General features: G+C 38.9%; 1 protein-coding gene across 3 annotated transcripts in view; it reads left to right on the top strand.

Annotated features, from left to right (window-relative positions):
• TPK1 (thiamin pyrophosphokinase 1) overlaps nucleotides 1–27,031 on the top strand; it is a 411,439-nt gene that overhangs the window by 294,795 nt on the left and 89,613 nt on the right. For all 3 annotated transcript variants that reach the window (XR_009209712.1, XM_032762053.2, XM_058427633.1), the window contains exon 7: nucleotides 21,842–21,953. Coding sequence is in view for 2 of the 3 variants with exons in the window: in XM_032762053.2 (XP_032617944.1) it covers nucleotides 21,842–21,953 (112 nt within the window). In the remaining variant the exon portion in view is untranslated. The remainder of the gene's footprint in view (nucleotides 1–21,841; nucleotides 21,954–27,031) is intronic.

Below are 27,031 nucleotides of genomic sequence, written 5' to 3'. Positions count from 1 at the left end.
ATTGGATGCACGTGCAAACCTAGCTCCTGTTCCACCAATGTCCAAAGTTTATAAAAAATTGAACAGCTAATTTTTAAGTAGTATTTAAAATTCATTGAGAATGTAGAATGACCACAAAATTATATTTTTCCAATAACTTCTTATATCCACTGTGATGTCCAACTTAGAGTCAGAATGTAAGTGTTCACATTTTCATCGCTACTTGGACAGAATGCCCAAACTCTGAATCGTGAATGTATGTCATTTATGGAGATGCTAGGATGTAAAAGTATTCAAATTACGGTGCTTTTAAGACAAACAGCAATTTGGTGTTATCGGTTGTTCTTTCTCCTACACTAGGCACTATACCCATTTATTTGGGCTATGTTTTCACAACAGCCTTGAGATTTTCGGAAAGTGACCTAACACTCCTGTATAGACTGATCTTAGGATGGGGACTGAGGCTGAACCTGGGTAATATGGACAGAGGTGAATTTGTAGTAATGTGTTTCATGTAAAAGCAATGCATACAAGTTTTAACCCATCTCCTGCTTTTTGTTTTTTTCCATTGGCTTGTCTGGCAAAATTAGAGAATAATTAAAGGTGAAAAACAAAGCCTCTATCCTCATACAGCATACCTGTTTAAAAATGGAAAACCATAAAACTAATTTCACTCATCATAACGAGAAACGTATCTATGATAGTAATTGAAATAGTGTGCAGCTTGATCTCTCATTAATACTTCGGTAATTTATAAGAAAATAACACAGCATCAAGAAAATGTGAGGTCCATATTATCTATGTTTTTTCACTGCTCCCCTCCCAAGAGACATACTATATATTAGAAGTCAAATTATAATCAGAGGACTGATGGTCAAGAAGGAATCAGCATGATAGGAGTGAGAGGAAGCCAATGTCTGATAGTATCAGATTTTAGGGAAATGGATGTGCTCATTCTCATGCTGGGGAGATTCCTCCCAGTGGGATGGGAATGCTTGAAGATGAGAGTCCTCTCTCTACTCCCCTTTTTATCCTCCTCCACATGAGGGTTAATTTTGCTGATGTAGCTGAAATACTTGAAGTCAGAGGCACCATAAAATCTAGTTCTCTACCGAAGGTTACATTAATAGTTAGAGACAAGATGTGGCTGGATGGCAAATGCCTTTCAAGGTATGTTTATAACCAGGGAATCCTAGAATTATTCTGCCCATTTCAGGTCACATTTTCCTTTCAGGCATCTACAATATAAAAATCTTAATTCAGCAATGAGGCCATTGGCCTTGTTTTAACCTGCACATTGTAAGAACATGGGTTATATAAAGCGGCACAGGAATGATCGTCCCTGGACCGCCAAAATCTCCATATTCAGAGTGCGACTTCACAAAATTTGGCAAAAATAATTGAAGAGCAGTGGATGATATATTTAATTATCTCTTTCTGTCAATGAATTTGTTTATGAGTTTCAGTCTATTTCACTCTGGGGGTAGAACTACCAAATAAGACATTTTGATTAAAATATAAAAAATAAAATTCAACAAGTCTGTAAATGACTATTTCAGTGTAAGTCTCTAGCAATGTGTAAAGGAGCAGCACTGTATTTCTCAATAAAGGTAACTTTTTACTATCAAAGTTAGAATTTGACTGTTTTGAGATTCTGCATTGAGATGTGAAGTTATCTGTTAATTATTTTACTTGAAAGTGTATTTTAAAAGGAGGATGAGCTGTGTCCCCACCCAAATCTCAACTTGAATTGTATCTCCCAGAATTCCCACGTTTTGAAGGGGGGCCTAGGGGGAGGTAATTGAATCATGAGGGCCAGTCTTTCTTGTGCTATTCTGGTGATAATGAATAAATCTCACGAGATCTGATGAGTTTCTCAGGAGTTTCCACTTTTGCTTCTTCCTCATTTTCTCTTGCCACTGCCATGTAAGAAGTGCCTTTTGCCTCCTACCATGGTTCTAAGGCCTCCCCAGACATGTGGAACTATAAGTCCAATTAAACCTCTTTTTTTCCCCAGTCTTGGGTATGTCTTCATCAGCAGCATGAAAATGGACTAATACAGAGGAAATATACCTTTACCTGTGTTTCTTACTTGGAGGAAAGTGTCAGTCTTTCTTTTTCAAAATTTTGAATTATTTAAAATTAGGTCAGTGATGTCACAGTAAGTTAACTTATATTGAGTAAAGTTGATTTTCAGTGAGAAACAGTTATGGTGTTAGGTGACAAAAAAGATTTCTACACCAAAACAAACCCAACTATATTCTGGCCTAAGACATAAATAAATACTTCTTGGAAATTTAAGCCAACCATTTTATGTTATGGAAAAATCTTTTGACCTTCTCAGTAAGATAGATTTAACAAAAGTTTTTTTGTTTTGTTTTGTTTTTAATAACAGAGTACAGGATTAGTATAGGTTAATTAATCTGTTAATTTATTGTGTTTTATTTATTTATTTTTTGAGATGTAGTTTCACTTTTGTTGTTGAGGCTGGAGCGCAGTGGTGCCATCTCGGCTCACTGCAACCTCCGCCTCCCCAGTTCAAGCAACTCTCCTGCCTCAGCCTCCCGAGTAACTGGGATTACAGATGCTCCCCACCATGCCTAGCTAATTTTTGAACTTTTAGTAGAGACGGGGCTCACCATGTTGGCCAAGCTGGTCTTGAACTCCTGACCTCAAGTGATCCGCCTGCCTTGGCCTCCCAAAGTTCTGGGATTACAGGCGTGAGCCACTGCGCCTGGCTAATATAGATTAATTTATAATTTATGGTTACAGGTTTGTAAGTTTATCAAGAAGTAATGGCTAGCTCTGAACTTGTTGTCACAACACTCTTGTACCAACAGAGGCCCATTATTTCAGGGATCTTCTTGTTTCTAACACTGACACATAGTCTCTGTCTTTACTTACTTATTTCTTAATTTCTCAGTTATATTTTGAGCTACTCTAAGGATTGAGACTAATCATGTTCTGTTCTCAGTACTCCTAATCCTTGAATATCTTTCTAAATCCTTATTTACTTGTATTCAAACTTTTACAGTTCCATACGAAACAATCCCTTTTATAGAATATGACATTAACTTTGGGAAAAAAAGGCCAGGTGCGGAGGCTCATGCCTGTAATCCTAACACTTTTGGAGGCCAAGGCAGGCGGATCACCTGAGGTCAGGAGTTCGAGACCAGCCTGGCCAGGAGTTCAAGACCGGCCTGGCCAACATGGTGAAACCGCCATCTCTATGAAAAATACAAAAATTAGCCAGGTGTGGTGGTGGGCGCCTGTAATCCCAGCTACTCTGGAGGTTGAGGCAGGAGAATCACTTGAACCCAGGACACGGAGGTTGCAGGGAGCTGAGATCGTGCCACTGTACTCCACCCTGGGGGACAGAGCAAGACTCTCATCTCAAAAAAAAAAAAAATGGAAAAAAGTACTTTTCTTTTTAGAATAAACTAAGAATATTGGAGAGAACAAAGCTACTAAATATTTTAATACTTCATGGCAACATGAAACCATTACCTGCATGGTTACAAGTCAAATGCATGGAATGAAAGCGAAGTTTTTCATCAGTCAGTGATTGTGACTCTTACCCTAGCTTTCAACTCTTTCCTGTTAACCCTTTGTTGTAATCCCCTATTCTCTGTTTGCATGTTTTTAATGCCTCCCTTTTTGCTTGTTCAAATTCCAAAGAAGAATATTTCGTGTTTACATGACAACTGTATGCTGTTGAACAGCTCAGTGGGGTACTTTTGTCCACACAGCCATTTAGGCACCCAAAGTGTTTTAGGCTCTACTATTATCAACATAGAGTTTCCAGAGTTGGCCAGGGTTCATGTCTATTTCACACAGTTAAAAAAAAAAAAAAAAAAAAAAAAAACGGAAAAATGAAGGCATGTGCATGGAAGGCCGAGAAGCAGTGTGCATCGCACCTCACGTTGGCTACTACAGGCCACTGCTGGGGAGTCTAGGATGTACCCTAGCCTCCTTTGCCACGAAGCTGTATTAATATTCTCTAGCAGATACCACATTTGGCAGAGTAACTACAACTGGGGCTACTACTTGGTTGAGTTTGTAGTACTTTGTCATTCTCTCACATCTTTCTGATTTTTGTAGCAGACCAGAGTAAAGCATTAAATGAGGATGTGAGGGAGTCACTCTGTAAGAGTGACTCTGATCTCTTTCTCCCCTGCATTCAATGTTATTTTTAAATTATCTTCTTAATGAGGAGGAGAGAGAGGAGTGACAGTTTCAGATACTTCTACTTGGCCTTCCTCACTCTAGTAGCTTTTATCCCACAGGCCAAGGAACCAGTGTGGAAATTCTGCCAACTTTTGAGTATGTTCCTTCTAACCATATGGTCAAGCACCAGATAGTTCATGGACTGAGTGGGCTCACTGTGAGCCAGACTAGGTCCCGGACTCCGTTTATTACTCTCCCTACCCCATCTACCCCCACTTTGACAGTGGGCCATGATGATGCTTCAGGTCCCTGGGTCTTAATGTCACCTCAGGTTCTTATTCAGCAGTGGTGGTTCATCTCCATGCAATGTGTGGATGTCCTCCTTTGCCCAGTGGTTACCCCAGAGGTTCCCATGGTTACCTCAGTAAACACTTGTGGATCTCTTTAGGGAAGGACTAGGAATCATCAGTTATATAACTGAGGGGACAGAGTCCTTCCTCCTGAGAACTCATCCTCTCTTTCAGTTAATGGTTTCTACTTCCGAGAACTGGCTTATGGCCAGAAATTGGGCAAAAGGTTATGACTTTATTAACTGATTTATTTTAATCATATAAATGAAGCAATATTTCTGTTGCAATCCATTTATCTTGTCTCCTGGAACTTTGTGTCCTAGTAACCATCTCCAAAGTTTTTTGTGGTTAAGGTGCCCCTGGCTGTAACTAGTCTTATCACTCTTTGTGATAATTGAGCCTACCCTGCTTTTGACAGTTAGTGGCCATCATCTGGTCTGTTATGTTAGGATCCTGTCATCTCAGTTGCTCTCCTGGAGCCCAGTTCTGTGTAGCATCTTCTACCATTTGCATCTTTTCCTACCAGTCTTAGTCTGTAGAGGACAGCTTCCACAGGACTTCTTTTGGATGCTGGTATCCCTTTCACTAGCTCGTTCCTTCTCACTTTTGTCCTCCAGCTTCTCACAGAGCAGAGTTAACTGATGGACTTTGGCTTTGGGTGGCATATCTACTCTAGCGTGCTCACTTCTCTGAGCCTTTGGATCCCTTCCATCCTTCACCATTTGCCGTTGAAATTCTAGAAATTTAAATTTCATTTACAATAAACCATCACTTCTTCCCAACTTTCCAGAGCCAACTGGAGTTTTATTACCACTGTCTACTAGAGTCCTCTGTAGGGGGGTATGTTCTCTGTCATGCCAAAGTGTTTCATTATCCATAAACTAGCCCTTATCTTACCTTAGGTTTCACCCTGTTTGATCCAGCATCTTTGGGGACCAGTCCTTTTATTACACCAAGTTGACTAGGTCCCGCAGCTCTATTGGAATGTAGTCCCTTCTTCCCTCAGCAGTGCCAGCCCTTTCATGGCTGGGTTATGTTGGACCTTCACCTTTGTTATTGAACTGGTGGCCAGGAGGGAATAAGAGGGGTAAATCTGGAAGGGTGACATGTTCCCTTCTAAGGCAGAGGTTCTAAATAATCTCAAGGAGAAGGGGAGTGCTAGCCTTTAACTGGGAAGAAAGAGCCACTTCTGAAATCCGTAGATTTCAGATGAATCAAGCAATGCAAAGTTTTTTGAGATCTTGAACTCAGATGTTCCTATTCTGTTTTTCTGGGTCCTACTCCTTCCCAGTTAGTTCCCTGACCTTGATGTAGCAGACTTGGGGAAAAGAATATGCTGAGAATTCAACCTTCAAGGGAGCTCTGCTATCTATAATTAAGTCCTAGACCTGATCCTCAGCTTTTGATACCCTGCAGTAGATGGGTTCCTTTAGAGACTTCCAAGGATGTTCACTGGATTTAGTGCCATTCATACCTACTCATTGGAGTTCTCTATCATGTATGCCTTACAACAGCACATGTATAGTGCTATACAATGAACTTTCATTCATATCACATGTTGTGACAACCACTGCCTTTTGAATTGATGCAAGTGCTTGTTCTCATATTAAAACCATCTCAGTTATTAGCCATGACAAATATTACCTCAATTTTGAAAATTAAGGAATTGAGACACAGAGAGATTAATTTAACTGTCCAAAGTCACACAGCCAGTAAGTAGCAGAATAGAATTTGTTCCCAGGTAGCCAAATGCCAGAGTCTGTGCTGATTCTCACCACAATGATGCTGATTCTCTTGGTACTGTTTGATGCCAAGCAATTATGAATTGAAACTTAAATATAGCAACTGAAATCAAATGCCAGTATTTTGTGATAAAACAGACATCTGGATGAACCTTACTATGATTATATTAATTTTATTAATATAAACAGCTAAATGAAAAAGCAGCATGTCATTATTTTTATAAAGGGTGTATTGATAACTCATGAGTTGAAAACATGGCAGCAGATTAAAGATTCCTGTTTTTCACATTGTATGGCTTTCAGACTGTTCCCCAGGTGTGTCAGTACATTTCAGAAGAAATGTCCAGCTGCCATGACTGAGCTGCTAAATGACAAATATTTTTAAATAATGTTACTAATTATTAGAATAAAGAGTTCCCATGACCTACTTCTTAATCGGCCCTGCAACAATTACTGATATCTCATAGAGAAAAAAAACTCACAAGATTTTTTCCTGTCTTATTCTATTTGTCCTTAATTTTACTTTTTTTTCCCTAAATTGTTAGTTGCATATGCATCTGTGTGACTATTTTCACTTGCCATTGTGTCATCAGCTGGCATTAGAGTGAGCCAAAATTCTCCACATCTTCTTAAGTATGGAACAACTACATCGTCATAGAATTTATAGTGATGAACAGTCACTAAGTTTGTGATTGTGTTAAATCTGAATTTGGAGAATGAAAGAAGAGAGGTTATTAAAATGCCAGTGACACACAAGAGCCGGACCTTTTTTAAAAAAAAAAATCTCAAAGACAGTTTCTTATAGATGACTTTAGAAATTAAGCCCTGAAAACATCCTTGGTGCACTGGTCTTTCTAAGTACTGGCATTCAGCAGTGAAAATGCAGTGCTTTTCTTGTCCATGTCTAGAGGAAAACAGCACTATCAGTTATTTAGAATCTGATTTATACCTTAAGAGAGTGGCTGCCACTCTCTGTGATTTCAGGGAAGTCGGGTATCAAGGAGCAATTTTCAAAGAATTGAAAGCCGATGCAAGGTTATGAATAAACTCTGAGAGGTTTGACCTTCCCTGTCAAATGATAAGGCCATAAATATGTTGGTAATTCTGCTTTGTTGTGAGCACCTGTTCTTTTTCATCATTGTGGAGTTTCTAGGATACTAAAAATTGATAACTGCAAAACTAAAATATGTTATTGTATTAAAAATACTAGAAAAGTAGACAATATAGGGTAGAGAACAGCTTTTTGCATGTTGCTTTTGAAATGTGTCTGGAATTGGACTATCCAATTTTGAAAACTTTACAAGGTCCAATCAAATTCAATATAACAATATGGTCATATTTTACCATTTATTTGAATGAAGACAGCATAAGTGGTTTTTGGACAGGAACGGAGATAGTTAATGTATAAGATTTTTAATGCTTTTTTCCCCAGTATGCCAAATTCATCATGACATGTGGTTCATTCTTGCTCAGATGTAGGCTTTTTCAGCAATCACATACAGTACAGTGTGTTTGAGCATTTACAGTGCTGTTAAGCATAAAGTGTTCTGTTTTAATGATTATGTTTCCATCTTCATTAAATAACTGTAGTGGAACCTTTATTCTCTGACTTCACCATTATCTTTCTCAGATTGATAGCCCAGGAGAAAACAAAGATAAGCGGGGGGGGGGGGGGGGGGGGAACCAGTCCAGATAACCCCCAGAGAAGAGGAGGGAAAAGTGGTCATTTTCTTTTATTTTAGAAACAAAAATAAATAAATAAAACTTCTTATTTTCTACAATTTTAAAAGGGACCCTTAAACTCTTTTGAACAAACACAAAAAAAACACCAAAAATGATTTTTCTGTTTTATGGTGGCCTAAAAAAGCAGAAAGAGCACAAGGAATGAGAAGGAAAAAAGGCAGTGGGCATACAAAGATAAAATGGTGCAGACAAAGCCATCTGGAGAGGGACAGCAAGAGACTGAGAGTGTGTTAGTTATCTATTGCTGTGTAACAAATTGCCCCAAAACTTGGTGGCTTAACACAACAATAAACATTTATTATCTTTCAAAGCTTCTCGGTGGGTCAGGAATTTGGGCTTAGCTGGACGTTTCAAGCTTAGGGTCTTGTATAGCTTGGTTGTCCTGGCGTCAGGCATCAGATTCCATGTGGCTGACAAGTTGGTACCGGCTGGTGGCAGCGATGGGTGTGAGGTTGGATTCCTCTCAATACGGACCTCTCCAGAGGGCTACTTGAGTGTCCTCATAACATAAGGATTGGCTTCCCCCAGAGCAAGTAATCTTCAATAGCACTTTAAGCAAGAGGCAGCTGTATTTTTTTTTTTTAATGATCTAGCTTCAGAAGTTACAATATACCCGCACTTCTGCAATGTCCTGTTGGTCATACAGGTTAGCTTATTCAGTGCAGGGAATGCAAGGGCACAAATACCAGGAGGCAAGGTTCACTGGGCACTGTTTTGGAGCTTGATTGCCACAGAGAAATAGGAGAGAGAGTGGTAGACAAACAGACACACAGACCTATGTGAACAGGAGAGAGGAGAAGACTGGGTAATTGAGTAAAACATTCTCCTGAAGTGTGCTTGGTTTGTGACAAGTGTAAAGGCTGCTTAATATCAGTTGTTAATTCTAACCCAACCTGTCGCATCTAGTATGCTTAATTGTACTTTCATTACAATAATCTTTTCTAGCACCGAAATAGAAAGCTTAGTTGCATTAAGGCATATTTTTCTCAGAAATATTACCACAATTTTACCTTAAAGGATAAAAATCTATATATTTACACACACACACACACAGACACACACACACACACACCAGTATCAGTGCTTTTACATTTCTCATATCAAAGTATCTTATCTGATATAGAAGAACTATCAAAATAAGACCGCTATAACAATGAAGATTGTAATCTACATAACTTGAAAGGAGTGTTTATTCTGACATTTTTGCCCAAACACAGTAGATTGTAGTTTATGAAGTACTTCTCAAGTTGCTTTCAGCAGACAACTGTATCCCAACATTCGAGATCCCCAAAATGAAAGGCAGGTACATTGACTTTCTAAAAGTAAAAGTAATTAATTGTGTTACCTGTGATTTAATCCGTTTGTTTTCTAAACTAATGATAGCAGATGTTTTTGGAACATTTACTCTTTGGCAGGCACTATTCTAAGGGCTTTGCATTTCAAGCCATTAAGTTCCCACAACAACATTTTTATTCTGGTTTTACAGTTAAAGAAAATGAAACTTAGACATGATAGAAAGAGATTGAAATACATGAAGTCTTTCTCCAGCACCTACAACACTCTGTCTGTCTGTCTGTGTATGTATGTATGTATGTATGTATGTATGTATGTATCTTCTATCTATCTATCTATCTATCTATCTATCTATCTATCTATCTATCTTCTATCTATCTATCTATCTATCTATCTATCTATCTATCTATCTATCTATCTATCCATCCATCCATCTGAGACAGAGTCTTGCTCTGTCACCCAGGCTGGAGTGCAGTGGCACGATCTTGACTCACTGCAACCTCCGCCTCCTGGGTTCAAGTGATTCTCCTGCCTCAGCCTCCCGAGTAGCTGGGATTACAGGTGCCTGCCACCATGCCCCACTAATTTTTGTATTTTTAGTAGAGACGATGTTTTGCCATGTTGACCATGCTGGTCCCGAACTCCTGAGCTCAGGTCATCTGCCCGCCTTGGCCTCCCAAAGTGCTGGGATTACAGGCGTGAGCCACCACGCCTGGCTTACAATGCTCTTAATGGTCACACTGCATACAGGGTAGATTAACCCAGGCAAGTTCAGAAGAAGGATTCACTAACAATGACAATGATTTCCTCAGACTCCATGGACAGAATCTGTAGTATCCTCAGACTTCTCACGAGTTAGAAAAAGAAAGTGGAATGCTTTCTGAAACCTGGGAGTGTTTCTCTTGAGGGAAGGGGTCAGCCTGGAGGTAGGTGGGTCTGATTTACTTTTTAAAGGGATCATTTTCAACTGTTGGTTTGGGAACAGACTCTAGTGAGGCAAGAGGAGACCTTATTATGGCCAAGTGCACAGGGTGGTAATGAATGAGACTGTGAGATGTGATAGGAAGTGAGAGGAATTCTGAAACTAGAATAGGGTCGATAAGATTTCTTTATGAGTTAGATGTGGGGTATGGGTAAAGAAGAAATGCTTTGGCCTAAGAAGTTGGAAAGATGGAGTAGCTCTCAACTGAGATCAAAAGCTGTGAATGGGGTGGGTTTGAGGTAAAGGTCAAGATATGTAAAATAGGCAATTGGACATGCAAAGGCAGAGTTTGGGAGAGAAGTCTGGGCTAGAGATCCAAATTTGGGATTCCACAACATCTAGATGATTGAGATCACAAAGAGTGTGAATATGGGCAGATGGAGGATCTTGCTGAGAGTAAGGAGCTGAGACCGTCTATCATTGAGAGTTTGAAAAGAAGGGGAGGAGCCAGTGAAAGACACATGGGTTAAGAGGAAAATCAAAAGAGTGTGATATTCTGGAAGCAAAGTAAAGATAATTTATCAAAAAGAGAAAATGATAACCCATTGCAAACACTGCTGATAGGTCAACTCAAATGAAAACTAATAACTGACGATTGAATTTAGCAACTTGGAGGTCATTGGATTTCTCAGTGAAAGCCAGTTTGGAAGAGTGATGGGGGCAAAAGCTTATTTGCTATGACTCTAAGACAGTATTAGGTCGTTCTTGCATCGCTATAAAGAAATCCCTGAGACTGGGTAATTTATAAAAGAAGAGGTTTAATTTGCTCTAGGTTCTGCAGGCTGTACAGGAAGCATAGCAGCATCTGTTTCTGGAGAGGCCTCAGGAAGCTTCCAATCATGGCAGAAGGTGAAGGGGGAGCAGGTGCATTACACAGCACAAGCAGAAGCAAGAGGGTGGGGGGAGGTGCCACACACTTTTAAATGACTAGACCTCACGAGAACTCACTCTCACAAGAATAGCATCAAGGGGATGGTGCTAAACTATTCATAAGAAATCTACCCTCATGATCCAGTCACCTCCCACCAGGCCCCACCTCCAACGTTGGCGATTACAGTTCAACATGAGATTTGGGCAGGGACAAATATACAAACTATATCAAAGAAGAATAGAGGAGAAGAATTGGAGACAGTGAATTTAGACAGCCTTTTCTAAGAATCTTAATGTAAATGGGAACAAATAAATGGGGTAATGAGGTGGTAGATGGCAGATGAAGGAGGTCAAGAGTTGTTATATGGAAACTACTAAGCTTAGTGTTTTCCTTTTGATAATATTTATTGTACTACTACTGTGTACTTAATGCTATACATACATATATATATATACACACACACACACACATATATATGTCAGTGAAGCTGTATGCAGTGGCACATGCCAGTAGTTCCAGCTCCTCAGGAGGCTGAGGCAGGAGGATCACTTGAGCCCAGGGGTTTGAGGCCAGCCTGATCAATGTAGCCAGAACCCATCTCAAAATTAAAAAAAAAAAAAAATCAATAAGATATGCTTCTCTCCTTGAGGCATTTATCTTCTGGTAAGGCAATTAGACTTGAAATAGTGTGTTTGGAGAGCAGAAGGTATACAAGTAGCCCAGATTACAAGTTCAACGAAGGATTCTGAGAAGAAGGATAACGGATTAGGTGGCATCTGAACTGAGTGTTTGGACTTGTACCATCTGAATATTAAGCCTACCTGCTTTTCATTAATATTTTCTAAGATCGGGGGAGAGGAGAAGCAAAATTTTCCTGTTTATTCTTGCCTTATGGTACTGAATTTTTTTAAAAAAATGACTATTGCGTCTCAGTTTTCTTGTTCGTAGCCCAGTTATTGATTTTGCCTTAACCATTCTTTGTGAACTTCTGGAAAACCCAATAGGCATGTTTTGAAAACATGAATAAGTGTTTCAGACAGACTTACCTGCATCCTCCCCATATTCAGTCACCAACACAGAACAGCAAAATAAATGGAGACATGATGACATAGTAAATAAAGAGAATGGGACATTCTATTGAAGATACATGGATGAGGTCAAAGAAGATAGGCATTCACCGACTTATTAATTCATTCATGTACTGTACGAGTATTTATTATTTAGGATAAACTTTAGGCAAGGTCATGCAAAAGCTTAACTTGGAAATTGAATATAGGGAACAAAAAGGAAGAATGGGGAAAAAGCAAGCAATGAGATAAAAAGCCAGACTGGCTTTTAAAGTTAGAGCCTAGAAAGCATGATGACATAGTGAAAACAAGTGGGCTTTAAAATCACAGCATACTTGGGTTGAGATATCACACCTACTGTTACTAGTTGAGTTATCCTGAACAAGTTCATGACTGCCCTGAGTCTACAATCTTTATTTTAGCAGTAATTCTACCACACAAGGTTGTTATGAGAATTGTAGTGCCCAGCAGAATATTTGCACCTAGCAAATACTCAAAAATTGTTTCCTCACTGCTATGGTCTGAATGTTTGTGTCTCCCCTCCCCTGTGCAAAACTCCTATATTGAAATCCTAAACCCTAAATTTGGAAATGGGGTCTGTAGGAGATGATTAGATCATGAGAATGGAACCCTTGAATGGGATGGGTACTCTTCTAAAGGAAGCCTGAGAGAGACCCCTTGCCACTTTCACCACGCGAGGACAGACTGAGAAGGTGCCATCTATGAACCAGCAGGCAGGTGCTAACCAGATACTGAATCTGCCAGCATATGGATCTTGGGCTTCCCAGGGTCCAGAAATTTGAGAAGTAAATTTATGTTGTTTATAAGCTGCCAGTTTGTGGTGTTTTATTATAGTTGCCCAAATAAACTAAGATACTCATTTTTCTTTTCTGTTTTTGTTGTTGTTGTTGTTGTTGTTGTTGTTGTTGTTGTTTTGAGACCAAGTCTCACCCTTGTCCCCCAGGCTGGAGGGCAATGGCATGATTTTGGCTCACTGCAACCTCCGCCTCCTGGGTTCAAGCAATTCTCTTGCCTCAGCCTCCGGAGTAGCTGGGATTACAGGCGCCTGCCACTACGCCTGGCTAATTTTTCTTTTTTTTCTTTTTTTTTTTTTTTTGTATTTTTAATAGAGACAGGGTTTCACCATGTTGGCCAGGCTGGTCACGAACTCCTGATGTCAGGTGATCTGCCCGCCTCAGCCTCCCAAAGTGCTGGGATTACAGGCGTGAGCCACCATGCCTGGCCAAGATACTCATTTTTCTCCCCATTTTTATTTTAACTAGATCTTTCTCATTATTTCTTCCAGGTTATAGAGTTTGATAGTCATGCTGGTTTTCGAAATAAATGCAAATTTGTTGTCTTTCCCCACACACTTTCTTCAGGAACACTAACAATATCTCATGAGCATTATTAACACGAGTGAAAAAAATCACCAGACACCCAACATTCAGTTAAGCATGCTGAACGTCAGCCATACCACATTCTCAGCTAGCAGAAACGCTGCCTGGAGTTTGTTAATGAATAGGATCATTCCAGTAGTTCTCCCTACGGTTGAACCATCTCCCCTCTTATCCTCCATTCTCCTGCCAGTCTTAATGACTTGTAGCTTCTGAGATAACATCAAAGCGAAGTGCATGGGGATTGATGAATAGCTCATCTGACAAAAGGTGGGGGGTTCAGGTAGAAGGGAATGTTTATGCTTACAGTAATTGTGGGAAGCTGATTGTCTATTGAAGGGGACTCTCTTTGGTAGCTCTTTTATAGTAAGAAAGTTGGAGCAGTTAATAATACAGGAAGAAAGTTGAAATACGTATTGCAGTACCAGCATTCCAATCAACTCTTTAACAATTATGAGAAAATGTGGGAAATACGTTAGTATATTTAGAATCTGAATGAAATATTACTTAAATTATTACTATCACGAAAAAAAAGATAACATTGAGTTATCGCAGTATTTGGCTAAATTCATGTTGAGAATTCCAAAAAACAACTTGAAGAATTTCACGTTGGGTTTAGTGACCAGATATTAGGCTTCAGAAGGAGTTCTTAGAACTTTTTTTAAAATGATGAACAGAGTAAAAGAGGTATGCTCTTACTTAAAAATTCATTTACTAAAAACTAGAGCTTCTTTATGACAAATTGGAGAAATGACTCTCCTTAAGATATCTTAATGTCGGCCGGGCGCTGTGGTTCACGCCTGTAATCCCAGCACTTTGGGAGGCTAAGGTGGGCGGATCACGAGGTCAGGAGTTTGAGACCAGCCTGACCAACATGGTGAAACGCCGTCTCTACTAAAAATAAAAAAATTATCCAGGCGCAGTGCTGGGTGCCTGTAATCCCAGCTATTCAGGAGGCTGGGGCAAGAGAATTGCTTTAACCTGGAGGGTGGTACAGTGAGCCGAGATTGCACCACTGCCCTCCAGCGTGGGCGACAGATCGAGACGTTGACTCAACAAAAAAAAAAAAAAAAAAAAAGATATCTTAATGTTTCATGGAGGTATAGCATTAAAATGTTTTTCTTTTGCCTTCTTTCTGCTAATATTTTACGTTAGTCTTATGAGGGCTAATCACACTTATTTTTCTTTAAAAATTACTGGAGCAAAGTGGCCAGGTTGTTAAAAAAAAAAAAAAAAAGCAGAAAGGAAAGAAAGTGTGGGTTCAAATTAAACCTGAGGACCCGATAAAGGGAGAAAAGTAAATCAACATGTATAATATGAGTGCTTGAAATGCTATTCTTGTCACCTTTGATGTGTTATTTAGTCCTGAAAATAGCTCAGGGAGGTAATATTGTAGTCCTCATTTTACAGAAACACATAAAATTACATTTTAAATGTATTTCGAGCACTAGTGACAGGGTATTCATGATTATTAGTTATGTACAGTTTACTTGTATCCAATTAAGCAAACATTATCTAGATCGGGGTGTCCAATTTTTTGGCTTCCCTGGGCCACATTGTAAGAAGAATAATTGTCTTGGGCCACACATAAAATACACTAACACTAACATAGCTGATGAGCTTTAAAAAAATTGCAAAAATATCTCACAATGTTTTAAGGAAGTTTACGAATTTGTGTTGGGCAACATTCAAAGCTGTCCTGGGCTGCATGCAGCCCATGAGCCGCGGGTTGGGCAAGCTTGATCTTAACAAAGAATATTGAGTCTGTCTCTTGAGTCCTTTCAGTTCACCTGGACCTTCCCTCATCTACTCAGATACTGAGAGAAGATTTTTCAAAGCATATTGACACCTTTTCATCAATACGTTTTCTTTAAACAATGAAACAATCATTTATTTGATACATATGTTCCTTATACTGTGCTGTAAGTCCAATAGAAAAAAAATTAGATTCTTGTTCTTCAAAGAAAGTTTATTGTTTTTAGGGATACAACATGAACCTATTTGAGGGATGCAATACAGTACCAAAGTGCTACATTTTGTAGCATAAATAATTAAAGTTGTAGCATTCAGGAGGAAGTCATCTTTGCTATTTAGAACACATAGGGAGTTTTCATTAAAAAAGTAAAGCTTGCATTTTGCTTTGATGTTTCTCTGGATTAAGGATGGAGAAACGGTATAGAAGCAGACAGGAGAGCATGGGCATCCTGATCAGATGCTATCTTAAGAAAAGCATTTATCTAAAGTAATTTGAAAACTCTGAGATCACACTAACTCAAAATATATCTTTCAATGCAACCTGTCCTGTTTCTGCTGTCAGTAATGCTTACTTCTAGGGTAAATATTGTCTCTAGAAGTCATCATTTAAAATGTCTATATCTTTTGAAGAGGCCAAGAGTGGGTTTTTCTCTGACTGGAATAAAAGGAAGGAGTGAAGATAAGATATGATCCATTGTAAAAAAGGCATAAATGCAGAGGTGATAACAAAGCAGAGACATCAGTGTCATGTTTTATTTTGAAATATCCAATGTAAGGCAATTGATAAGGAAATTAGCCTGTCATTAGAGTAATTTACTATCTCTAACAACAGTAGGCATTTCATACATATTTTTGACTTTTGAATAAACAAACTAACTTAACTAGCATTAAGAAGGTTTTCTTTTGGATAACTGTTGAGTATTGTCATTAACCCTTTAATAGTACAGCTAGCTCATGTCAGAACATGTATGTGATTTCACCCGGAGGTTATTAACTTCTAAAACAAAAATCAAATGGTAGTTATTAAGTTCAAAACATATTCTTGAACTGTTCTGACTATGGAAATATTAAACCAAAATATGCTAGTTTCAGGTGTTGTGTGAAAAATATTATTCCCAATCAACATTTTCCTAAGTCGATTTCGTGAAATGAAGCTTCCATGGGAAATTACGAGATGATATTTGAGCAGCAGAGGAAGGTTCTGTGGTGAAGTAAATTTGGGAAACACTTATTCAGGTAAACAGGGTTTCTGTTTACTTGTTTTTGCTGCAAGATTGCCTAGAACATCTAACATGCTGGCAAAAATCGTGGTTTCCGAGAGGTGAATTGACAAAGCGATTTTTCCAATCTGTATTTGACCCTGGGAGTCATGTTCTATGGAAAGCACTTTAGAAAATGTTCTAACATGATTTGAAATTCTAAAAGCTATCTGTAGATAACATATTAATGCTTTTTCAAAGGGAACACCCCTCAATTTAATATATATACATGCAACATTAATTTGATACAGGCTATTTCAAATAAACCCAATACACTTTTATTTTGAATTCTACATTTGTGGAGCAGAATCAAAGAAAATATATAAGACTTCCAACTCTGAGGTTTTACAACTACAAGTTCACTGGGGAGACCCTTTATCTTGTGACTACTTTCAGCTATGTGAGCAATCACAGTATGAAAATATACCAGCACAAAAGTCTGTTGTATAGAAGTAACCTTTTCTTCCTGCTAAGTATAATGTAGATACTTCTGTCTACTTCTTTTACTCTTCTTTCCTGCAGGCTATTTAATTTCCTGCAGTGTTTATTGATAAATTTTTAAAGTACCTGGACCAGCTAACAAAAGATGAGCTACCAGAGACTGGCCTTGTGTTTAATCCGTCTACAGCAATGTTTCATTCATACAGGTTCTAACCATGTGCCACTAATTGTGGCTGCCATTAGCCTCAGAGTGTAGGTTCAGCATTAACAGCAACTTGATGAATGCATGGCCACTTTATAAACTAGCATTGGCACCTTCTCCTTGAATTTTTTACACTAAATCTAATGCGTTTATGTTCTTTTTGTGTTCAGTGCTTTGTGAATGATCTTGTTAATTTGCTGTATATTTTGTGATATCCACACTGAAATATCTTAGCACAAAACTTGGCATAGTTATTGGATTTAAGGATGTGGGTATGTAAACAGAATTCAGATATCTCTCCGGTATTTTTCTTTCTTCTTTTTTTTTTTTTTTTGTACAGACAGGGTTTCACTATGTTGTCCGGGCTTGTCTCCAACTCCTAGGCTCAAGTGATTCTCCCACCTCAGCCTCCTAAATTGCTGGGATTACAGACATGAGCCACCATGCCCAGTCAATGTTTGGTATTTTTCAAAGGCAAAATCTAGAGTCAGCTTTAATCTTTTCTCTCAGTTATGTCAATGTCCTTTGGAAAGTGGAGGTATAATACAAAACAAAGGGACAGCGATTTCTTACCCCTTCATATTTGTGTGTATTTTGTTCTACCCTGACATGACAGTCTAGGGAAACTAATACTATTATGCTGTTTGTCTTTAACATGTTCATAAGTATGCTTTTCAGCACACATACCAAGCAACAACTGTGTTACCTTTCCCTAAATTACAATTTCATACTTACTAAGGTTGTTAGATGTGTTGAAATAACCACAATTGGAAAAACAACCTGACTGTGATTGATTTTTGTTCTTTCTTTACTATATAGGACTGACTTTGACTTCAAAGAGTTATCTTAGTTCAGAAAAGAGGCCAGAGCAGGAACCTGTGAAATGATTCATGGGAGAAGATGGAAGTAAATGATGAGTTCATGTGCCTCTAGTCTCCAGTAATGGCATAAATCCATAGGGAAGTTCTTTAATGGCAGCCTGTATGCCTGCCTGTGTCAAATCACATATAGGCTGGCACATATTATGAATTAAGAAATCTGGGGAATGAACAAAAATTCCTTTATACAGTTGTTCATTTTCAAAAGATGTCATATAGACTTGAAGATACAGGAGGAAAGCAAAATACTGCTCTCATTTAACCATAAAAACTGTATTTGCATGTTTATAAACACAAAGACCATTCACATATGGCTAAGCACCTTTTTGGAACAAGAGAAAACATGGTTAATTGATTGTGGGCTAAGGCCTATCTGTGACTTCTCAAGTCCACAAACGAGTTTATTCCCAGACTGAAAATGTTAAGGTCTGTTGATTCTTAAAATAATGAGGAAGGCAATGAATATGTAGCATGCTTACTACTATGTCATTTAAATCATTGGATTTTATAACAGCCCTCCTCTCTCCCTGGGAGAATAAAACTTAGCATGTATATATGCTGTTTCCTTTGCATTATACGATACAAGTTGAAGAATCCTCTCTTAGGGAGTTAATATCACAAATTGAAAAACACTTCCTTCTTAGCTTCACCATTCTTAACAGAAGTCACCTAGGAGCACCAAACATGCTAACGTATTCAGCTAGGTAGTGCCAAACCATTAAGCAGGCCACAGACAGAGGAAAGAAAGTCATCAATTAAGAGACAAGAACTAACTGTAACACACTGAAAATAAGAGAGCTGAAGAACACAGGAATTCCTCTTTGATAAGTGATGGAGAAGTCGCACTCTAACAGCAGGTCTCATTGTCAGAAGCACTGTTATCAGATGCAGAAGTACAGAGATCTGGACAAGGTGTACCTTCCTTTCCTTGTTCCACTGGTGCTCTCTTGAGCCCTCCACTCTCTGCCACCCAGTGTCCAGAATGCTACAGGTTACCTATAACCCCTCTGAAATTGCTGTGTTTTCTGATGGGAACCCTAAGAGTACTGCCCTTCAACAGGAAACTGGGTGGCAATCCACCTACATGATAAGTCACCACCAATTCCTGTTCCTTCTCTGCTGAAGCCAATGTAATGCTAAGGAAATCCGAATTTCTAAAACATCTGTCTCATCAACTCCTTTTTTTTTTTTTTTGAGATGGAGTATTGCTCTGTCACCCAGGCTGGAGTGCAATGGCACGATCTCGGCTCACTGCAACCTCTGACTCCCGGGTTCAAGCAATTCTTCTGCCACAGCTTCCAGAGTAGCTTGAATTACAGGCACCCACCACCATACCCACCTAATTTTTGTATTTTTATAGAGACAGGGTTTCACCATGGTGGCCAGGCTGGTCTTGAACTCCTGACCTCAGGTTATCTGCCTGCTTCAGCCTTCCAAAGTGCTGGGATTACAGGCGTGAGCCACCGCGCCTGGCCTCATCAACTCCTTCTATTAGAAAGAAGGTTTTGTTACCCCTTTGAGCATTTGTTTTAAAAGTGTGCTATGTTTGGCATCTAGGGATGGTCATTTGTATTATGTTTAGTATATCTATGTTGAGAGAGAATTATTTATATAATGGAGAATGGTAGGAAGAAACAAATCTCAAATTTGTGTGGCAAGCTATTCAATATAAGTTTATTTTTTTATTTTTTTTATTATACTTTAGGTTTTAGGGTACATGTGCACAATGTGCAGGTTTTTTACATATGTATCTATGTGCTGTATTGGTTTGCTGCACCCATTAACTCGTCATTTAGCATTAGGTATATCTCCTAATGCTGTCCCTCCCCCGCTTCCCCCAACCCACAACAGTCCCCGGAGTGTGATGTTCCCCTTCCTGTGTCCATGAGTTCTCATTGTTCAGTTCCCACCTATGAGTGAGAACATGTGGTGTTTGGTTTTTTGTCCCTGTGATAGTTTACTGAGAATGATGTTTTCCAGTTTCATCCATGTCCCTACAAAGAACATGAACTCATCATTTTTTATGGCTGCATAGTATTCCATGGTGTATATGTGCCATATTTTCTTAATCCAGTCTATCGTTGTTGGACATTTGGGTTGGTTCCAACTCTTTGCTATTGTGAATAGTGCCGCAATAAACATACGTGTGCATGTGTCTTTATAGCAGCATGATTTATAGTCCTTTGGGTATATACCCAGTAATGGGATGGCTGGGTCAAATGGTATTTCTAGTTCTAGATCCCTGAGGAATCGCCACACTGACTTCCACAATGGTTGAACTAGTTGACAGTCCCACCAACAGTGTAAAAGTGTTCCTATTTCTCCACATCCTCTCCAGCACCTGTTGTTTCCTGACTTTTTAATGATGGCCATTCTAACTGGTGTGTGATGGTATCTCATTGTGGTTTTGATTTGCATTTCTCTGATGGCCAGTGATGATGAGCATTTTTTCATGTGTTTTTTGGCTGCATAAATGTCTTCTTTTGAGAAGTGTCTGTTCATGTCCTTCGCCCACTTTTTGATGGGGTTGTTTGTTTTTTTCTTGTAAATTTGTTTGAGTTCATTGTAGATTCTGGATATTTGTCAGATGAGTAGGTTGTGAAAATTTTCTCCCATTCTGTAGGTTGCCTGTTCACTCTGAGGTAGTTTCTTTTGCTGTGCAGAAGCTCTTTAGTTTAATTAGATCCCATTTGTCAATTTTGGCTTTTTTTCCATTGCTTTTGGTGTTTTAGACATGAAGTCCTTGCCCACGCCTATGTCCTGAATGGTATTGCCTAGGTTTTCTTCTAGGGTTTTTATGGTTTTAGGTCTAACATGTAAGTCTTTAATCCATCTTGAATTAATTTTTGTACAAGGTGTAAGGAAGGGATCCAGTTTCAGCTTTCAAGCTATTCAATATAAAAAACTTAGGGGGGAATTCTATACAAAGGAATAAAGGCAGCTCTTACCTAAAAGAAAATAAAAACTTTTTTAGAAAAAAAAAAAAAAAACCCAAGGCCAGGTGTTGTGGCTCACACCTGCAGTCCCAACACTTTGGGAGGCCAAGGTCTGTGGATCACTTGAGGTCAGGAGTTCGAGACCAGCCTGGCCAACGTGGTGAAACCCCATATCTACTAAAAATATAAAAATTAGCTGGGTGTGATGGTGCCCGCCTATAGTCGCAGCTACTCAGGAGGCAGGAGAATTGCTTGAACCCTGGTGGCAGAGGTTGCAGTGAGCCAAGATTGCAACATTGCACTCCAGCCTGGACAACAGAGTGAGACTCCATCTTAAAAAAGAAAAAAAAAAGCAGAATACATTGTAATGGCTGCTGAGAAGCAGCTGTCTTTGTGTGTTTCTCTTTGTGTGGTACCTTTCATTTAGGATAGGTTTCAAACCTGACAGTCCTATTGCTGCCAGTTTGGTCTCTGGAATTGGCAGGTGTAGGTAGGAATCTTTATCTGTGTGGTCCTATGTTAATCTCTGCCAGCTTCAATTTTCTCATAGGTGAAACATAATTAACAATAAGATATCAGATACTTTGTAAAATTGTTGTTAGGATTAAGTCAGGTGAAAGTTCCTAGGATTATTTAGCACATATTGCAAACATTTTTTTGTGAGGATTAAGTATGATAAGCCATGTGAGGGTTGTAGACGCATCCTGCTCAGGTCTTCAGTGCACATTAACATTCCTTCTCTCTTCCCCTTCTTAATGATCATTTCTTGTCTCCTTCAGGGAAAGCACAGATTGCATGTAGACACTGGAATGGAGGGTAATTGGTGTGGCCTTATTCCTGTTGGACAGCCTTGTATGCAGGTTACAACCACAGGCCTCAAGTGGAACCTCAGTAAGTAGAACCTTTCCATAAAGGAATGATTTTTTTTCTTTTTTTCTCTGTTTATTTATTTATTTTTTTTTTAATGTCTCTGTGGTCTATACCTAGGAGGAATTGCTGGGTCACATGGTAACTCTATGTTTAACCTATTGAGGAACTGCCAGATTACCTTCCAGTGTGCCTGAACCATTTTACATTTCTATGTGCAGTATAAGAGTGTTCCAGTTTCCCCACATTCTCAACACTTGTTGTTATCTGTTTGCTGGCTTATAGTCATCCTAGAGCATGTGAAGGTGGCATCTTATTGGGGTTTGATTTCCATTTCTCTGATGACTAATTATGTCGAGCATCTTTTCTTGTGCTTATGGAACATTCATATATCTTCACTGGAGAAATGTCTATTCAGCTCTTTTACCCATATTTTAATTGGCTATTTTTACATTGAGTTGTAAGAGTCCTTTATGTATTTTAGAGACAAGTCCTTTACCCAGGTGTGTGACTTGCAAAAATTTTTTAGCCCTTAGCATATATTTTCACTTTCTGAAATTTAATTAACTAAATAAACAAATGTTAATGAAGTCTATGTTTTTCTTTTATGGATCATATTTTTGATATCATATCAAATAACCTTCTTCACAATTTTGTATATTTGAAAAACCTACTTTACTTTCCTGGAGAAGCAGCAAGTTATTTTCGTAGTCAAATCTTTGACATAAGATTTGCTGCTCTTATTAAATTTTAAAATGTTTTCCAGTAATTGTGAACTGTATTAGGTCCTAGTAGTACTAAAACTATCTGAGTTAAAAATATTAAAAAGTAAGGGGGTCCTGTTCATGAGATAAATGCTGATTCCAAAAGGAATCATCAGTCATTGTGAAATGAATCAATTTTAGCCTTTCTAAGGATAGCAATAATTTAATCAAAGAGTTGTGATTGAATGTCAAAGGGATCATCTCCTGATTGACCAATACGGCAAAGCTGTACAAGTAAAATATGCAACTATGTCGTTCTTTTCTAACAAGTAAAGCACTTAGATTCCCACAAGAAAATAAATTTTTTTCCAAGAGATAAATATTTTGAAACAAAAAGACTTGTAAAAAGACCTTTCTTTGAGCCACTGCAGAAACAATTAGGAAACACGAGAGATATTTTGAAACAAATGTCTAGAGAGCTCATCAGAATTTGAAAGGACTGTGAGAACACATCTCCTCCGGTGCACAGAAATATGTGACAGGCTTTGAAGCTGTTTAGCTGAAATTGACATGAGCTCCCATTGGAAGCTTTTTTGAAAACATTCTGGCCCCAAACAACTGTTTTATTTTTTATAGTTCTCATTATTTCCAAGGGCACCCAATCTAGACAGTGGTGAACTTCCTGCTGGATCTAGGAGCGATCATACTTTTCAGGGCTGGCACCATGACAAAGGAGCACTGAGCAAAGTAGAGAGGAACGTTGGCACTAGGAGCAGGTGCCAGCTTCCTTTATCTTATAGTAATAAAAAAGAGTCATACGTTAGACATGATTCTTCTGGGATCTTTAGAATGTCCTTTGATCCTGTATTTCCCACAGTAATATGCACATTGTATTAGTCCATGCTCACATTGCTGTAAAGAAATACCTGAGACTGGGTAATTTATGAAGAAAAGAGGTTTAACTGACTCACAGTTATGTAGGCTTACCAGGAAGCATGACCAGGAGGCCTCAGGAAACTTACAATCATGGTGGAAGGTAAAAGGGAAGCAGGCACCTTCTTCACATGGCAGCAAGAGAGAATGAGAGCGATGGGGGACGTGCCGCAGACTTTTAAGCCATCAAATCTCGTGAGAAGTCATTCACTACCACGAGAACAGCAAGGGGGAAGCCCACTCCCATGATTCAGTCACCTCCCACCAGGTTCCTCCACCAACATTGGGAATTACAATTCAATATGCGATTTGGGTGGGGACCTGGAGTCAAATCGTATCACACATCCTAGTTCTGTGTAAGGCTTTCTCTGGTAAGGGGGCCTTCAGCATGATGAGGGCAGGGCTCTTAACCTTCCTGAGATAACTTTTGATCCAGTCTGCATGTAATATGCCATTACTTATTTATATGGTTACACATCACTTTGACTTTTGAAGTAATTATTTTTTCTAAACTTCATTTAAAAAAAAAACTTCATGGAATATGCAAAGCAATAAAGTTGAAACACAAAGTGTTTCATCAATTACCTGTTGTAAAAGTGCTAATTCATGCGGTCTTCTGATAGGTAACATTGCCTCATTAAAACTTAATAAAAATAAATGTGACATCATGTTGACTTGAAGAAAAGTGGGTAGATATCATTCACAGAGAGGGTCCCTGCCTTCCTCAGTGCTGTTGTCTGTGAAAGAGCCCTGAGGTCAGGGTTATTTTGTCAGTCATGGCTACAAAGGGACAGGGTGAAGGTGGGCTTGCAGAAAGAGAAAGAATATGCAGACACTTAGTCGGGGGCAGCTCACTTCTTGGGTTAATGGGAGTAAGCAAGTTTTTGTAAAGAAACTTGTCAAGGTCCTCATGTGTGGCCCCGTGGCTTGATCTCTACCTATGTCCACCCACTCTAAGTACATGATGCCAGAAGTTCTAAAAGTAATTGGATTTATCTGTTACCAGTTTGCAATATTTCACACGCCATTCTAATGTTAAAAAAAAAATTGTATGAATGATACCTAGGTACCGATCACCCAGGAGTGAAACTTTTCAAATATTACTGAAGCTACCTATATTTACAGTCTTTTATTTCATAGCAATATGCTATGAATATTCTTTGACTTGTGTCTTGTACAAGAGTTTCTCTGGGATATATACAGTTGGCAGTAAAATAACTGTGTCATAGATAATCACATCTTCATCTTTATGAGATACACCGTATTGCTCTGCACAGTGGTTGTACCAATGTGCACTCAGCCCGGGAATACATATGAAGTTCCCCTGCTCCATATCCTCAACAATTCTTGCTATTATCAAACTTAACCATTTTTGCCAGCCTGATGAGTGTAAATGATGTTTTTGTGGTCTCTGCTGATAAGGATAAGCATCTTTTTGTAGTTACTATTCATGCTGGTTTCTTCTTCTGTGAATTGCTACTTTCTTTTGCCTATTTTTCCATTGGGATGTTAATTCTTAGAAGTTCTGAAGACTCTTTTTCCTGGCTGTACTTTGGCTTTTCAATTTGTTTATGGTGTTTTTATATGAACAGAGTTTATTGAGTTAAATGCAGTCAAAATGTATCAGATTAGTCATTTTTGTGTAAGTTATCTTTCTATTCCCCATGGTCATAAAGATTCTCTCATTTAAGTTTCGCGTTTAGGTCTTTTCTCTCACCTGAAATTGATTTTTGTATATGATATGAGATAAGGATCTAGTTTTTTTAAAGATAATGGGCCGGGCGCGGTGGCTCACGCCTGTAATCCCAGCACTTTGGGAGGCCAAGGCGGGCGGATCACAAGGTCAGGAGATCGAGACCATCCTGGCTAACACGGTGAAACCCCGTCTCTACTAAAAAATACAAAAAATTAGCAGGGCGTGGTGGCGGGCGCCTGTAGTCCCAACTACTCGGAGGCTGAGGCAGGAGAATGGCGTGAACCCGGGAGGCGGAGCTTGCAGTGAGCCGAGATCGCGCCAATGAACTCCAGCCCGGTCGACAGAGTGAGGCTCCACCTCAAAAAAAAAAAAAAAAAAAGATAATGAATTGCCCTAACATCATTTATTAATCCTTTCTCCAGTGATTTGCAGGGTAGCACAGGTGTTCATATGAATGGGTATGTTTCTTGGATCTGTTTTGTTCCATTGGCTTACATACTTCTTCCTGTGCTGGAGCCACACTGCCTTCATTACCATAGCTTTATAATAAATATTGAAATGTGCTAAGTTGAGTCCTCAGACCTTGTTCTTCAAAATTGTCACTCTGTTCCTGGCATTTTGCTCTTGCTTGTTTGTTTGAGACGGAGTCTCACACTGTCGCCTGGGCTGGAGTGCAATGGTGCAATTTTGGCTCACGGCAACCTCCGCCTCCTGGATTCAAGTGATTCTCCTGCCTCGGCTCCTGAGTAACTGGGATTACAGACGACTGCCACCACACCCAGCTAATTTTTTTTTTTTTTTTGCATTCTTAGTAGAGACAGGGTTTCACCAGGTTGGCCAGGCTTGTCTTGAACTCCTGACCTTGTGATTCACCCACCTCGGCCTCCCAAAGTGCTGGGATTACAGGCCTGAGTCACCACACTCAGCCTGCTCTTCTTTATAAATTTTAGAAGTAACTTGACAAGTGCCTCTCTCACACAATTCTATTATAATTTTTACTGCAATTACATTTAATGTCTAGATGAATTTGGGAAGAATCGAAAAATTGGGGAAGAAAATCTCTACATGAAATTGAGTCTTCCCATCCACAAATTTAGTTTAGCTCTCTATTTACTTAGAACTTTTAAATTCCTTTCAATAATTTTATAATTTTCTCTATAAACATCCTATGCATTTTTATATAAGGTTTATTTCTATAAACCCTATATTTTGTGTCCTAGTATAAATTATACTTTAAAAATTACATTTTCTGTTTGTTGGTGATATATAGACATATAATTCATTTTTGTCTATTTTAATGTTAATATATTGATGAACATTTATTATATCTGAAAATGTGACTATAGAGTCACTTGGTTTTCTATACACAATCGTGTTTCTGTTAATAATCAAGTTTTCTTCTGCAGTCTGTGACAAATAGAATTAAATTACTATAATGGACTGAAATGGTGGCTTTTTTAAAAAAAAAAAAAAGCCTTTTTGTTGGTTTCCTCATGTAACAAAGTGCAGAGGTAAGTACCTATAGGGCAAGGTTTCTATTATTTCCTCAGCCTTTGCCTCAAAATCTAAGGTATCTGTTGCAACTCCCCCTGTATTGTGCCCAGTGGGCATCGGAAGAGAGGAAAGGGAAGGGAGCAGGAAGGGTCTGTAACAGGAATCAGAGACTTCAGGGATTCCCGGCATTCTCAGCAACCCTTCTTGTGTCTCATCTTTTGCCTCAGTGGCCAGAATTGTATCACATAGCCACCCTAGCTTCAAGGGAGGCTACG

This window comes from Hylobates moloch, unplaced genomic scaffold (assembly GCF_009828535.3).
Source record: "Hylobates moloch isolate HMO894 unplaced genomic scaffold, HMol_V3 SCAFFOLD_1, whole genome shotgun sequence".
Taxonomy (NCBI): Eukaryota; Metazoa; Chordata; class Mammalia; order Primates; family Hylobatidae; genus Hylobates; species Hylobates moloch.
Note: the sequence above shows the minus strand (reverse complement) of the source record. Positions and strands in the feature narration are given on the sequence as shown.